A 14,053-nucleotide genomic window follows, 5' to 3' on the forward strand; every position below is an offset into this window, starting at 1 on the left:
CTTAAATTTGTTTCTAAAGTTTAAATTAATTTAAATCAAATCCAGTTTAAATTTTAATTTAAATCAACTTTAAAATAACTAATATAGGACAATTTAATCAAAAAATCTATAACGTTTATGCTTTTTTGCAACGAATTTACGGTTTATTAGGCTCAATTGCTCAAGAATGGCATTAATATTATATGATATGGGTTTATCACACATTCTTCTATAATATTCTCTTCAGAAGTGTTTCTTTTACTGCTGAATTTCTTGTCAGTCCTCTTGTTTGTACATCTGCCCCATTTTCCCTATTTATTCAAAACCCAGTGATTGGCTCTGACAAATATTTCACTGAGTTCAGACGAGACAGAAATCTCTGTGGTTTGGAGAATCACTGAGGATTTCAGGAAGGAGGTGGAACTTCACAATGTCTCGGGGGAAAAATAAGGTAGATTTGGATAAGGAAGCAAGCAAATACTCCCTGGGGCGAAGGATAGGTTTGAGTGTGAGCTCAGGAGGCAACGCCATTCTGTGGCGGACTGTACTCTTGTATTTATTATTCACCTGAAAGGATTCAAAATGGCATGTTTCCATATATTTATATGTTGATTCATGTGTAAGAAATAATTTTGAAGGACACATAACAAAATGTGAATGGTGGTCATTTAAGAATGTTGGGTAATGGGTTATTTTTCTGCTTATTTATATTTGCTTTATCTTTTTGTTTATAATAAAATATTAATTTTTTAATAAAAAAGTTTTTAAAGAAAATGTTTTTTGAAACAAATTTAAAGATACAGTCCTGAAATGAAACACTGACACACGCTACAACATAAATGATCCTTGAAAACATGCTCAGTGAAACAAGCCAGGCACAAAAGACCATATATTATACAATTCCACTCATATGAAGTGGCCAGAACAAGGAAATCCATAGAAACAGAAAGCAGATTAGTGGTTTAAGCTGGAGTGGGGGTAGAGGGATAGGGGGGGGATAGCTAAAGGGTATGGGGTTTCTTTCTGAGATGATAAAAATATTCCGAAACTGTGTGGTATTGGTTGCTCATTACCTGTGAATGTACTAAAAACCACTGAATTGTACACTTCACATGGGTGAGTTCTATGGTATATAAATCATATCTCAACAAAGCTGTTTTTTTAAAAGAGAAAAAGAAAAAAAAAGATACAGTCCTGAATACACAAAGTCATATGTGGCTATTAGGTTTAGCGTATTGTTAGTTCCTATACATACACTATTGCTAATATTCATGTTACTAGATGTTCAAAAGCAAGAAAGCAAACTCCACAATTTGATAAGTTGAACTCCATTTCTCTTTGACTATTAATAGAGTCTTTTAGGCTGACTAAATGCTGAAATCTCCTGGGTACTGTAATCACATATTTAACTAATCCATAGAGAAGTCTTAGGAGCACCTCTTAGATGGAGCCCTTAACAGAATCCAGAGCCAATTATGACCTATCTTTAAAACTTCCATTTTAAAGACTGTAAATATAGTTCAAATGTTATGCTCTATAAGTAGATAGCTTTGGCTCTTAAAATATATCAAAGCTATATTTATTCCATTTTCTTCACCACTCTAGCCATTAAAGACAAGTATTTAATATAATTATTTGATTTAATCACTCTGTTTCCATGCAGTCCAAGCCAAGGCTCATGTACCAAGCCCAGATAATGGTGGAAGTGACCAGGCTGAAGAGCTGGAGAGCAGATGAGAAATGACTTAGCAGGAAGAACTCCGGGGAGCAGGAGAGACCTTGCATGCAGAGAGGTTTGGAAGAGCAAGGAGAGCCTCTGGAGGACTTGGTAAAAATGCAAATTCCTTCCTATCACTCATTCCCATAGCATATACACCCCAGACTTCTTGATTCAGCAATCACAGGAATCTGCAGTTTTTAAAATTGACGTATAGTTGATGTGCAATATTATATAAGTTTCAGTGTACAACATAGTGATTCACAATTTTTAAAGGTTATACTCCATTTGTAGTTATTATAAAATATTGGCTATATTGCCTGTGCTGTACAATATGTCCTTGTAGTTTACTTATTTATACATAGTAGTTTGTACCTCTTAATCCACGACCCTTATCTTGCCCCTCCCCCTTCCCTGTAACCACCAGTTTGTTCTCTATATCTGTGAGTCTGCTTCTTTTTTGTTATATTCACTAGACTGTTCTTTTTTTAGATTTCACCTATAAGTGATATCATACAGTATTTATCTTTCTCTTGTCTGACTTATTTCACTTAGCCTAATGCCCTCCAAGTCTATCCATGTTGTTGCAAATGGCAAAATTTCATTCTTTTATGGCTGAGTAATATTCCATTGTATATATGTACCACATCTTCTTTATCCATTCCTCTGTTGAGGACACTTAGGTTGCTTCCATATCTTGGCTGTTGTAAATAAGCAATCTGTATATTTAACCCCTGATTCCTACAACCATAGAGATTTTAAAACCACTCTAAGGAAACAGGGAACAGATTGGTGGGTGCCAGAGGCAGGAGGCTGGGGGTGGATGAAATAGGTGAAGGGAGTCAAAAGTACAGACTTCCAGTTAAACAATAAATAAGTCCTAGGCATGTCATGTACAGCATGGAGACCATAGTTAATAATACCATACTGTATATTTGGAAGTTGCTAAGAGAGAAGATCTTAAAAGTTCTCCCTGCAAGAAAAAAAATGTGTAACTGTGTATGGTGATGGATGTTAACTAGACTTATTATGGTGATCATTTCACAATATATAAAATATCAAATCATTATGTTGTACACCTCAAATTAAATAATGTTATACATTAATTATATCTCAGTAAATACATACACACACACACACACACACACACACACACACATACCTACATACACACACACCACTACAAGGCCAAGAAGGGGAAGTGAGAAAGGCGTGATGTGTAATAACATTAATGAAATGCCTACTATGTATCTTGTACTGGGCTGGGTCCAAACACTGTCTCTGTCTAATTGAGAAAGATGGAAAAAGGAGATGAGCCAGACATGGGCAATATCATCCCGTGATTTAAGCAGGTTTACTGAAGATTTAGTAAAATGTAAACAAATCTTGCTTCTGTTCCAGAAAGGAGACTAAAATTTAATTTTTATGCATTTTTCTTTATTTTACCTTTACCCAGAAAAAGTATTGGCATTGAGACTTTTTAAAATAAAAGCTCTAATTTTCTAAAAGTGCCTTAAACAAGCATCTTTTTTAAAAAGTATTGCTTAAACTAGATATATGAAAACATCTAATATAAACATTATACAAGTCCCATTGAGGAAGAGGAAGGCAGTGCTGGCTGAAAATGAAGGCACTTACATGAAGGCTGCTAATCTCATATCCTGTCAACATGAGTTTATTTCACAATTCTTCTATGATAGGTGACAGGAATTCTTTCTCTCATTTCTTAGTTTTAACAGACAGCATGGGCAAGGGGGAAAGTTTGGGCTGATATCCACACTGGGCTTCCAGAACAGTTTTTCATTTCTGTCTTAGGCCTCATAGGTCATCACACAAGACTACCCTCTTTTCCCCTCTAATTACCCCTGCCCTTTGCTTTTCCAGCTCTCCCTTCTCCAGGGAAAGGTGGTTTAGGGGCTGAGAAACTGCGAATCTGTGACTCAGAAACAGGAGTGTTTAAGTGAGTCACTTATCAAGTTCTGCCAAAATCCTCAGCCCCTGGCAGCCCTTTTCACAGACCAGTCCCCACTTGTAGGCTCAGCCCAGGTTTCTGGGATGAACTCTAAATATAGGCAGGAGAATTTGAAGAATTTTAGACCAATAAGCTGAGATTCCCTCTCTCCTGGACCCTCTACCCAGTGTCCCAGCCACGTGCTGAGTGTGTGTCTGGAACTCCAGCAGCTGGTGTTGCGATCTGCTTGCCAGGCTGGATTGCACTCATTCATAATAGGCTTCAAGCCTACTATGATTCAGACTCAAATAGGAATTCTAATTCCTGTAATCAAGGGACTGAAATCTAGAATCAAAAAGAAAAACAGCTGTGTAAACAAATAATAATATAACATCTATAAAGTTCTATATAACTATAAGCACCAGACTGGAAATATACATAAAGAACATAAAGGCATGCTCAACAGGATCTGTCTGGAGGAGGAGAGGAAGGCTTCACAGAGGAGGTGACATGGAAGGAGAGGGAAGAGCACTGTGAACATAAAGTTAGTAGAAGACAGTATGCTTAGGGAATACATGGCATGGCAAAGCCAGATTAAAGAGTGGCTGAGCTGGCAGCTGCCAGGGGCCAAGGGAAACTTGAATGGCCCTGGAGCTGTAATAAAATGGAGACACCGTCTTTTCCAAGCTCTCACTTAGGAAAGATACTGGAAGAAGCTGATAAGCCAGAGTTGAACTGCCTGGAAAGACACAAGACGCAGTGGGGGCTGCCCCCAGCAGTCCTTGCCGTTCCTCCGTGATGGGCTCGCCTCCCCTCTGTGGAACTGAAAATGGTGTTCAAACGGTATGAGCTTCAAACCCAGTGTTTAGTGGGTGTGTGCGTCCATCTGACCTTGTGGTCCATAACAGAGCACTGAGCAATGATGCTGACACAGCAGTAACAATTCCAGGTCCTGGCCTCCAGCACCGCACGTGTACTGGCTCATCCAATCCTCATAACCTCACTATGGGCTGGATGCTATAGTCACGTCCACACTTCGGATGAAGGGAAGGAAGCACACAGTGGTTACAAAACTTTGCAAAACTCACACAGCAAGGACGGAACCAGAATTAGAAGCAAGGTGGCTGCCTCCAGAGCCTCCACACTAAACCATCACACTATTCTGACATTTTGAGTCTTTTCCTTTATCCTCTGGGCAGTGGAGACCCAGCAAGGTTAGGGTTTTTCAGCAATAGAGCAATAATTTGTGTATGAAGATCACTCTGGAGGAATTTGAGAAGACTGAATGGAGCTGGGAGAGGCTGAACCCAAAACAAGAATGGGGGCTCCCTTCCTCGTCAGAGCAGCCCACAGGGCCTGAGTTGGCAGAGGAAGGAGAGGCTGAAGGGTGTCAGGAGGCCGAATCGCCAAGATCTGGTTACATGGGTGGTGAGTGGTGACAGAGATGGAAAAATCAAGGCTTTGATGATCAAGTAAATGAGAGAATAGTGTTTTCTTAGGGAATGATTTATTTCTGGTCATGCTGAGCTTGAGGCCCCAGATGTCACCAGATAAAGGGACTCAGTGAGCAAGCAAAAGAGATCTGGGAGAATCTGTAAAATGGACAACACTGAAGGTCCAGGAGAGGATGGAAACCCAAGGAGAGACAGGAGGGTAGCAGATGGGACCCTGAAGGCCAGCGTTTAGGCCAAGGCAGAAGAAGCAGGGAAAGAAACTGAGGAGTGGTTTGAAAGGCACTAGAAGAGGTAGGAGAAAGTGCAGTTGTGCAAGGCAGAAGAGGAGAAAGTTCTGGAAAATAAGAAAAAGGTCAACAAGTGCGGAATGCTGTAGGAGTTGCTAATCAGATGTGCTGATAAAGGGCCTCTGAACAGGCCAAAAAAACTTTCTAGACAACTGGGTTCTCCCTCCTGCCCCTGTCCCTACCTCCCACTCCCTAAACCCCTGACCAATTCTAGGGGCAGGACTAGTTTCCAGGCCCCAGGCATCCCAGCCTTGGCTTTCACATCCGTAGTGAACTATCCCATACAAGCTTTCACAACACTCCTGCGTCCTTCATTGTGATGAAGATAATAGACATCTTTCCTTAGGCTGGAGGACAGAACCCAGGAAAACCATACATGTTCTCTACCTTTGTGTTTTGATCCACAATTTTCTTCAGATTTTTCAACAGATGATTATTTGGACCACCTTCTTTCTCATTAACATAAACTATTCTGTCCAGGTCAGGAAAGTTCCGGTTCAGATCTATTCCCTGGGCATTGCTTCGACCCACAAACCAGTCCTTCAGCTCACCAGGCTGAAAAAAAAAAAAATCAGAGGAAAATCATCAGTTATTTATTATTATTGTTACCATCTATTTAAGGTCTTCATTAATGGTTTTTAAAATAATTTATTAAGATTATTCATTTCAACAATATCTTCCTACAATGGCATTTTCACCATCTTACTGATATACACATGAAAGTATCAGGTTTAAGGTATATATTATGGATATTTTGAAAATATTCTCAATGAACAATATTTTAAATGTCAATAATAATTATATTTAAAAGATATTCAACATCAAACTGCAAAAAAAGTCCATGTGTGTTAGCTAGTAGTAGATGGCATGTCTCACAGCATGCCACTCTGTACTTGGTTTAAGTAAAATACTCACTGCCTCCAAAAAGCACAGCAACTACTTTTAAATATTCAAAAGAATAAATTACTAAAGAAGGTTAGATGCTTAAAATGAGTTTAACATGAATTGTTTACATATTAATAATATACCTCTCTCTTACAGTCTTCATGAAAAAATATGAGCTCTAGAACTTCTGCTTCAACTTTGTAAGCTGAAAATTTTCTGTTCAATTTTAAACCTTTCATTTCACTAATGATATAATCTGGAAATTTAATAAATTTCCAGAATATTCAGTTATATTCCATAATGTAGATTTTCTTGTTTTACTATTAAATTATACTAGATCGCTAATATAGAGATAATGCCCGTATTCTTAAAGTCATGTAAACTCAGATACCTTAGACTGTGAGGAATCAAAACCTGTAAGACAGAAAATAGCAATGACAGTTTTTTGTCTATCCTGTCTTACAGTTCTGAATATCATCTTAAAATAGTCAATAATTTAATTCTCTATGTTACTAGAATTTTTCTCTCATAACTTTAGAAATTATATCAATATTATACTTACAGAAATTCACTGTCTGGGTTTCTTACAAGGTCAATCAGGTCACTTGATCTTTTATTTTTAAGGTACAAAACAACTTCTAAACTATAGATTAACATACTAAATATATGCTTTAATATGTTCCCGTAAAATAAGAAAATTATTTCAAACTGTAGAAAATAAAATGTCCTCCACCCCTGTCTAAACAAAACAGGGAGCACACTTAACTGTGAAAACATAATTACTTCCCAGCTTCTCTAACAGTTAAAATGTATTAAATTAATTTTGATTTATAGGTAGGAGGGTTTTGTTTTTGTTTGTTTGTTTGTTTTTTACTTTACACATCGCATCTAGATAAGGATTAAACATCAGTGAAACATTGGCCAAAAATCCTCATTCCTTGATTTCAGTAGAGGGCGCTATGATATCGCCTCATTCAGAGACAGCAATGGCCTCACTCTTCAATACATGGCAGTAGTTTTCAAACTTCTAGATTTTTAGGAAGAAACTTACCTAGTCACACACATGAATGAATAAATATGATTCATTTAACAACGAAAACAAAACATTAATTTAATACTGACTAACAAAATTTCTCATTCTCAATCTCTGCTAAAGAAACCCTCGCCCACCATCCTTTACCTTCTGCACTTTTTCCTTACCAGCAAATTAAACACCATATCATTTATACCCGCCCCTGCACTATCTGTAAGCTTCATGTGAGCGTATATTCCTTATATATGAGCATATATGTACAAACCATAAAAAAAAAAGCAAGCATGCCCTGTTGTGAGCTGGCCCACACCCACCTGAGATGCTGCCTTCTCAAAGCCATCAGGGTTGAGGGAGGGCATGATGTGGATCCGGGTGTTGTGGATCAGCTGGACGATTGTCTCATTCCCCTTTTGGTATTCGTTGCACAGGTGCTGGGCCAGGAAAACCAGCAGTTCCCGTCCAACAGCCTCATTGCCATGCATATTCCCAATGTATTTAAATTCAGGCTCACCTAAAAGCACAAAAATAGATAGTATGGAGACTTTTTCTATCGCACCAAAGAGAAGGCAAATGACATACAGTGTAAAAAATATTGTATAGTTACTAATTTATTACACACAGCTGATAACTTCTTTGCCCTCCACAGTTGACGCCTAAGAAATCTGCCCTAAAAATAAAATACTCCAAATGCCCCTTCTGTCCTTCTAGTTCTCTCTCCCCAGCTTCCCATTTGTTATGCAGTGAATTGCGCCCCCCAAACTCATAGGTTGAAGCCCTAAGTTCCAGTGTGACTGTATTTGGAGATAAGACCTTTAAGGAGGTAATTAAGGTTAAATGAGGTCATAATCCAGAAGGATTGTTGTCCTTATAAGAAGAGGAAGAGACACCAAAGATTCTCTCTCCACATGCATTAATAAAAGGCCATGTGAGGACTCCTCAGGCAGGCAGCCGCCTGCAAGTCAGGAAGAGGCCTCATCAGAAACTAACACTGCAGGTGCCTTGACCTTGGACTTCCAGCTTCCAGAACTGTGAGAAAATAAGTGTCTGTTGTGGTATTTTGTTATGGCAGCCCGAGCAGACAAATATACACCCCCCCCCAATAACTAATAATAGTACATCGTGTGCGTCCTACCATTAAACAGTGAACTTTCATGTTTTCTTATTTAGTCCCCACCAAACAGCTAAAAATAGGTATTATTACCCATCTCTATTTTAAGGTGAGCAAACTAAAGTTCTGACTGCTTGAGAGGCCTGACTTCAGTTACACAGCCAATGAACCCAGGATTCAAATGCTGGTCTTCTGATTTAGTTAAAAATCTACTTTTTTTAAAATTCTTTTTTAAACCATAGTGACTAAAAGCATTAACTTCTAGAGCCAGACTGGGTGGTTTCAAATCCTGGCACCAATTCTTACTGGCTGGCCTCAAGAAGTTACTTCAGCTCTCTGCGGCTCTGTTTCCCCATTTATAAATGAGATCCTAGATTCTACCTCATAAGGTTATTACAAAGTTAAATAATGCGTGTCAGTGCTTAGAACAGTGCCTGGCAAAAAAACAAGTGCTATGTGTTTGCTATTATTTTTTTAATATTATTATAATTACATCACATTGTCTTGTCATTGTAAGGTGCTTTACCATACATAATCTAGTTTTCTCTTTATAACAGCCCACTAAAATACAGAAGACAGATAGTTTTATTATCATTATCGTAGAAATGCAGCCAAAGAGGATAAATTTTGCTCAAGGCCCCAGAATTCAAACATAAATCATGCTGCCTATTCCATTGCATTTTAGGAGGAGTAATAAAATTGCAGAGCATGGCAGCAAAATAATCTTTTTTTTTTTAATTTACAGAGACGTTTAGTTAGCTTTATTTACAGAGCAGAGATTTTTTTTCAGTCTCCAATGGTGCCTAGATAACATCATTAGGCAAGAATGCCAGTTTAGAAGAAATCTAAGCAGAATCCTAAAAATAGCAGATGTTGATGCTCCTCAGGCAGGGGCAAGTTTGACTATATCAGCAGCTCTATGTCTCAGAAGCAATTCTGAGAATTGCTCAGAAGCAATTCTGTTGCAGTCTCTACATCCCAAGATTTTGAAGACAAGGCCACTATTACTGCATTCCTATCAAAGCCCATAGCACATAGGTTTTCTATTTTTTTGGTGTATTCTGGACTAGAAACTGGTGCTCCAGCATACACATGTGCCCGAAGTCGAGCTGTCTGAACATTTCGGGATTTTGTTTGTACTGATTTGCTACTACTGCATCTTGTGGATCATCTGGCTCTGCAGCTGCCAGTAATGCTTGCAATGACAATAATACCGTGCGGAGAGTCATTGCTGCTGCCCATTGATCTTTCAGGATATCCAAACAAATAGCCCCTGTGACAGAACTAATATTAGGATGCCATATTTTAGTGATAAACCGGACCTTAGGGGGATTAAATGGATATGTTGCTGGTATTGTAATCTCTAGTTGATACCTTCCTTCTTCATATGGTGTGTCTGGAGGTCCTACTTCTCCTCTTAATTCTGTAAAATTCTCATCTACAAGATCTACTTTAATTTGATTTTTGCACCGCGATGTTGCCCATGTCTCCGCCCGCAGCTGATTCGTACCCGCCTCCTCCGCCACCGCTACGACCCCCGCCGCCTCTTCCTCCGCCGCCTCCTCCCTCGGCGATTCACACCCGAGCACACGAACGCTGCCAATACCACCCCTGCCGCCGCGCTTTCCTGAGTGTGGAATCACCTCCGCGCCCGGCCACCAAAATCCAAAATAATCTTAATTAATCCTATTGTTCTGCTCCTTTCTGCTTCATCCATCCAACAGGACCAATTTCTCCAGTGAACAAGATCCTCCCATTTACAAAATCACTAGGACTGCTCACCCCTGGTTAAAAAAAAGAAGTTGGAATGATCCTTCTCTTAGAAATATGTTATCTAAATATTCTTTGCATAAGATTCCTGGGTGTGTGATTTGAGTGACCGCCAGCTGCAGAAACCATGTCCTGTGTGACCTCTCGGACTGAGCTGAAGCTAATCTTAATCTAAGGATCAAGTGGGAGCAGGGTCAGGGCTGTATTTATATGTCCCTCATTTTTCACTTGGAGGGAAAGAAAGCCTCACTTAAACCACCTCCAGGGACACGCGCCGAAGGTATGCATGTGGGAAGAGATGTTTTCTTCGCTTCTGATTTCAAGTCATCATCATCTTCCTCCTTTCTGTCAAACTCACCCCTTCAGTGTGTGTGTTAGTGGGATTGAGGCACAGGGGAAACTGCACCAGTCCACTATGGAAGAAAACAAGAGACCAGGAAGCCAGGGGGTTCTCAGAAGCCTGCCTCCCAAAGTTATTAGAGAAGATTGCGGTGTTGGAGGCTTTCTGGTCCTGCCGCTTTACCCCAACACAACTTTGGAGCTTTGGTCACTCAGAAGAGCTTGGCCCACAACTCATAATGAGTACGTGAGCACATTGAAATTTTCTATTATTCCTCTGGATTAAAAAACTAAAATTCTTTAATCACTTGAAGGAGAAATGGCGAACTCATAGTCACTTAGCTAAACTTAGCATCCCAGTGTTTTGTTTGGCTATCAGAGCCTATCTTGTGTTTGAATTTGAATGCTTGGGATAGAGCGTGCTTTTTCCAGTCTGCCACAGGCCGCACCACTCCATATCACTGCTTTATTTATTTATGTTTCCAGAGTCAGAAAATTTCCAATGTGGTTTTGCTTCCTGCTCTGTAGGAAGTCTCAGGAACCAATCTCCCCAATATGTCTATTATATTTGTAAGGAGGTAGTAATGACACTAGCAATGCTTTAGGTTGACATAAAGATAGACTCTAAAGGTCATTTCATAGAAGATATTAACGTATGGAAATAAAGTGCAAGGCATATATGAGTTAGCAAAAGAAAAGGAAAGTATATTTTTATACACTTCCTCTGTCTTCAGGAATAAATTAGATCGCTAGATAATACTGTCACCAGAATACAGAAGGGCTGTGATCTTTTAAGGCGACTGACATGTCTTGTGAGTTGGGGAAGAGGCACAGTTTAAATACAGCCTTTGCTGAATGTATGCAAAGCCCAGTGTCAGACACTACAGGGACCCCCAAAGCAAGTAAGGCAGCATTCCTGAACTCAAGGAACGCAGGGTCTGGAGGAGGGCACTGACATGCGAACAGTGTTTAGGAGGGAGGCAACCATGCAGGAATTTTGGATCCAAAACCAACCAGCTTCAAGGCTCCAAAATGAAATGTTACCACCACCTCTCTGGCCTCTCTCTGGCCCTTTTTCCTCCCAAAGCCAGAGCTATCTTTTCAAAATACAGTCCTCATCCAGTTCCCTCTACCTGAAAATCCATCAGCTAACTTCCCACTGGCCTTCACCATAAACACCAAAGTTCTCCATAGTGTTAGAGCAGGCAGGTAGCTAGGTGTGAGCAGAGAAAGGGGGGCAGGGGCCAGGTGACAGGAAACCACGCCTCTTGTAAACAGTGGGGGTTCACGGGCAGATAAAGAAAAGCAGGAACTTCCAGACTGAAAGGAAACCATACATTTTGGGGTGATAAGTGTCCTGGAGACAGACAAAGAAAGGTGGGAAAAGGCAAGAATCTCCAGTGTCTGCATGTAACCTGTTGTTCATTATGCTCTCCTTACAATAAAATTAGCCTTGCAGATAAGAAATTCCCATCATGCACCAAAGCTAAGACACTTTCAATCAAAGCTAAACAAGGACAGAAATCCCTCCTCCCCTTGGGAATGTGGAGCTGGGATGAAAATCAGGGAATACGACCCCCAAACCTGTCCTTCCCCAGTGAAATCCCACCCCTTCATTTGGATGGCCCTCATAACCGGCTTGCCAAAGAAACCCAGGGCTGCTCCTCACCTGTCTGCCCACTCTCCCTCTGAGAGCGTATTCTTGCTTAAATAAACTCTCACTTTACTTTCTTAGCCTCCCTGTCTCCTTTCTGAATTCTTTCTGCGAGGAGACAAGAACCTTACTTTCACAAGAACAGTAGGATCTCTAACCCCCAAGGGGCCTGGCCTGAGGACCTCTCATCTCCTGAGGCACCATCTCCTCTCCCGTCTTCCAGCCACACCTCCTTCAGCACAGGACTCTTCTGTGATGCTGTCTGCTCCTCACATACATTTTGCCCTCTCATCCCTCTGATCATGGATAACTCTGGTTTCCTTAGAGTATCTTTCATCCAAGTCCAGTTCCTTTGTTATTTTTAATACCTCAGTTGGAAAATGTACATTAGTCAGTGTGATTATGTGTTTAATCCCCATCCCACACTGTACGTAGTGGGATGGTGTCTATGTCAGCTCACACGTGCATCACCCGTGCCTGGCATAGAGTCTGAGACACAGTGAGAGCACAGATATATCAGTTAAATAAATTCATGACTAAATGAATAGAGGAATGGTCTTTTTCTAAATCCCATGCTCCCAGCAGCATGGCTGAGAGTAGAGCTTACCCTTGAGATGTTCCTTTCGGGAACAGTGAAGGAAATAACTGAATAACTGAAGGGGGCCTGAGGCAGTGTCAGGGAGGCTGCGCCCCGAGTCCTCAATGCTTGTTGCCCCATCCTGTATTCTCAGACAGGAATGGAAATTCTTCTTCGGGGAGGAAGGCAGCAGTGCTGTGGATAGCTGATTTCCCAAAAAGATTAATCTCCATGGTCACAGAGAACCATAAAGCTCTCCAGGCAAGCAGTTCCCTAAGGCTGTTTTTGTTGTAAGGTCTAAACAAAGGGTTCTGACAAGACTTTGCCTTCATAATCTTTAATCCAGAAATAGAGATAAAATGGAAGATTTTGGAATAAGCCTCTCGGTTTCAATTTACTTTCAATTTGTTTAACAAAGGGGTGACAGCTTTTCCTGAGCACTTAATTTTCTTTTCTATGGCTATAAAGATAGAGTTTACAACAGGATGACATATGCATTCCTGTTTATAGTGTCTGTGTGGACCAGATGCCAGGTTTAACCGAGACGTCATTCCTTGTGTTTATAACTGGTGACGCATGTGTACCCTGGCACTGGCTCATCTCTCTCCTGGCAACGGGAGGAAAAGGCAGCAGGCACTCTTCCCAGTACACTGGGGGACAGTTGTTTTTACCTTCATCTTACTTTCTTCACTATCTTTTTACGAAGTAGTTATCCTGTTCCTGAGGAATCACACTTGCACAGCCTGCATCACATTGGCTCAGGAAGTACAGTTTCCCTGTTGCACCAATTTTTCCAGTTTTGTGTAACTATCAGTTTTCCAGTCACTTCACATGGCACATAGTCATCAATCAAGCTAGCATTAAAAGACAATCAACTCACAAACCACATTCAGCCTGGCTGGGCTGCGTTTCTATCTTTCTCATCTGTGTCGTAGAACAATTAATGTACCTGAGTGGATCTGTATTTTCATCAGAACAAGATAAGGATAACTTATAAGATTTTTTTAACATAAGATCCAAACTTTTATTGAAGTCAGAAATAATAAATCCCCACCTGGAGCAAGCAAATAATTTTAAATTCCATACTTGTTGTAACTCTTAAGTTGCCCCAGTTGTATATTGATGTGATTTGAAATAATTAAATCAGTAAGGAGGGAGATGGGGAGGGGGAAGAAGGGAGGGAGGAAGGAAGGAAGGGAGGGAGGGAGGGAGGGAGGGAGGAAGGAAGGAAAGGAATTTCTATTGCTTTAAAAATAAAACATAAGTATTTTACACCCCAGAACCCCACACCCTTAGGCT

General features: G+C 40.3%; 1 protein-coding gene, 1 long non-coding RNA gene and 1 pseudogene across 3 annotated transcripts in view; 1 reads left to right on the plus strand and 2 right to left on the minus strand.

Annotated features, from left to right (window-relative positions):
- The window catches only part of LOC309628314, an 882,984-nt gene that overhangs the window by 351,380 nt on the left and 517,551 nt on the right, over positions 1–14,053 (plus strand). The gene's annotated exons all lie outside the window — the stretch shown is intronic.
- Positions 1–14,053, minus strand: part of CPE (carboxypeptidase E) — a 109,284-nt gene that overhangs the window by 20,093 nt on the left and 75,138 nt on the right. Inside the window, exons 2-3 of the mRNA XM_082391153.1 lie at positions 7,621–7,817; positions 5,776–5,943 (exon numbers count right to left, since the gene is read on the minus strand). Of these exons, the coding sequence (XP_082247279.1) occupies positions 5,776–5,943; positions 7,621–7,817 (365 nt within the window). The remainder of the gene's footprint in view (positions 1–5,775; positions 5,944–7,620; positions 7,818–14,053) is intronic.
- On the minus strand, positions 8,895–9,788 carry LOC309628303 (ubiquitin-conjugating enzyme E2 K pseudogene; annotated as a pseudogene). Its single transcript has one exon. The product of its transcript is annotated as a ubiquitin-conjugating enzyme E2 K pseudogene (transcript).

This window comes from Balaenoptera borealis (genome assembly GCF_965194805.1).
Source record: "Balaenoptera borealis genome assembly, chromosome: 4".
Taxonomy (NCBI): domain Eukaryota; kingdom Metazoa; phylum Chordata; class Mammalia; order Artiodactyla; family Balaenopteridae; genus Balaenoptera; species Balaenoptera borealis.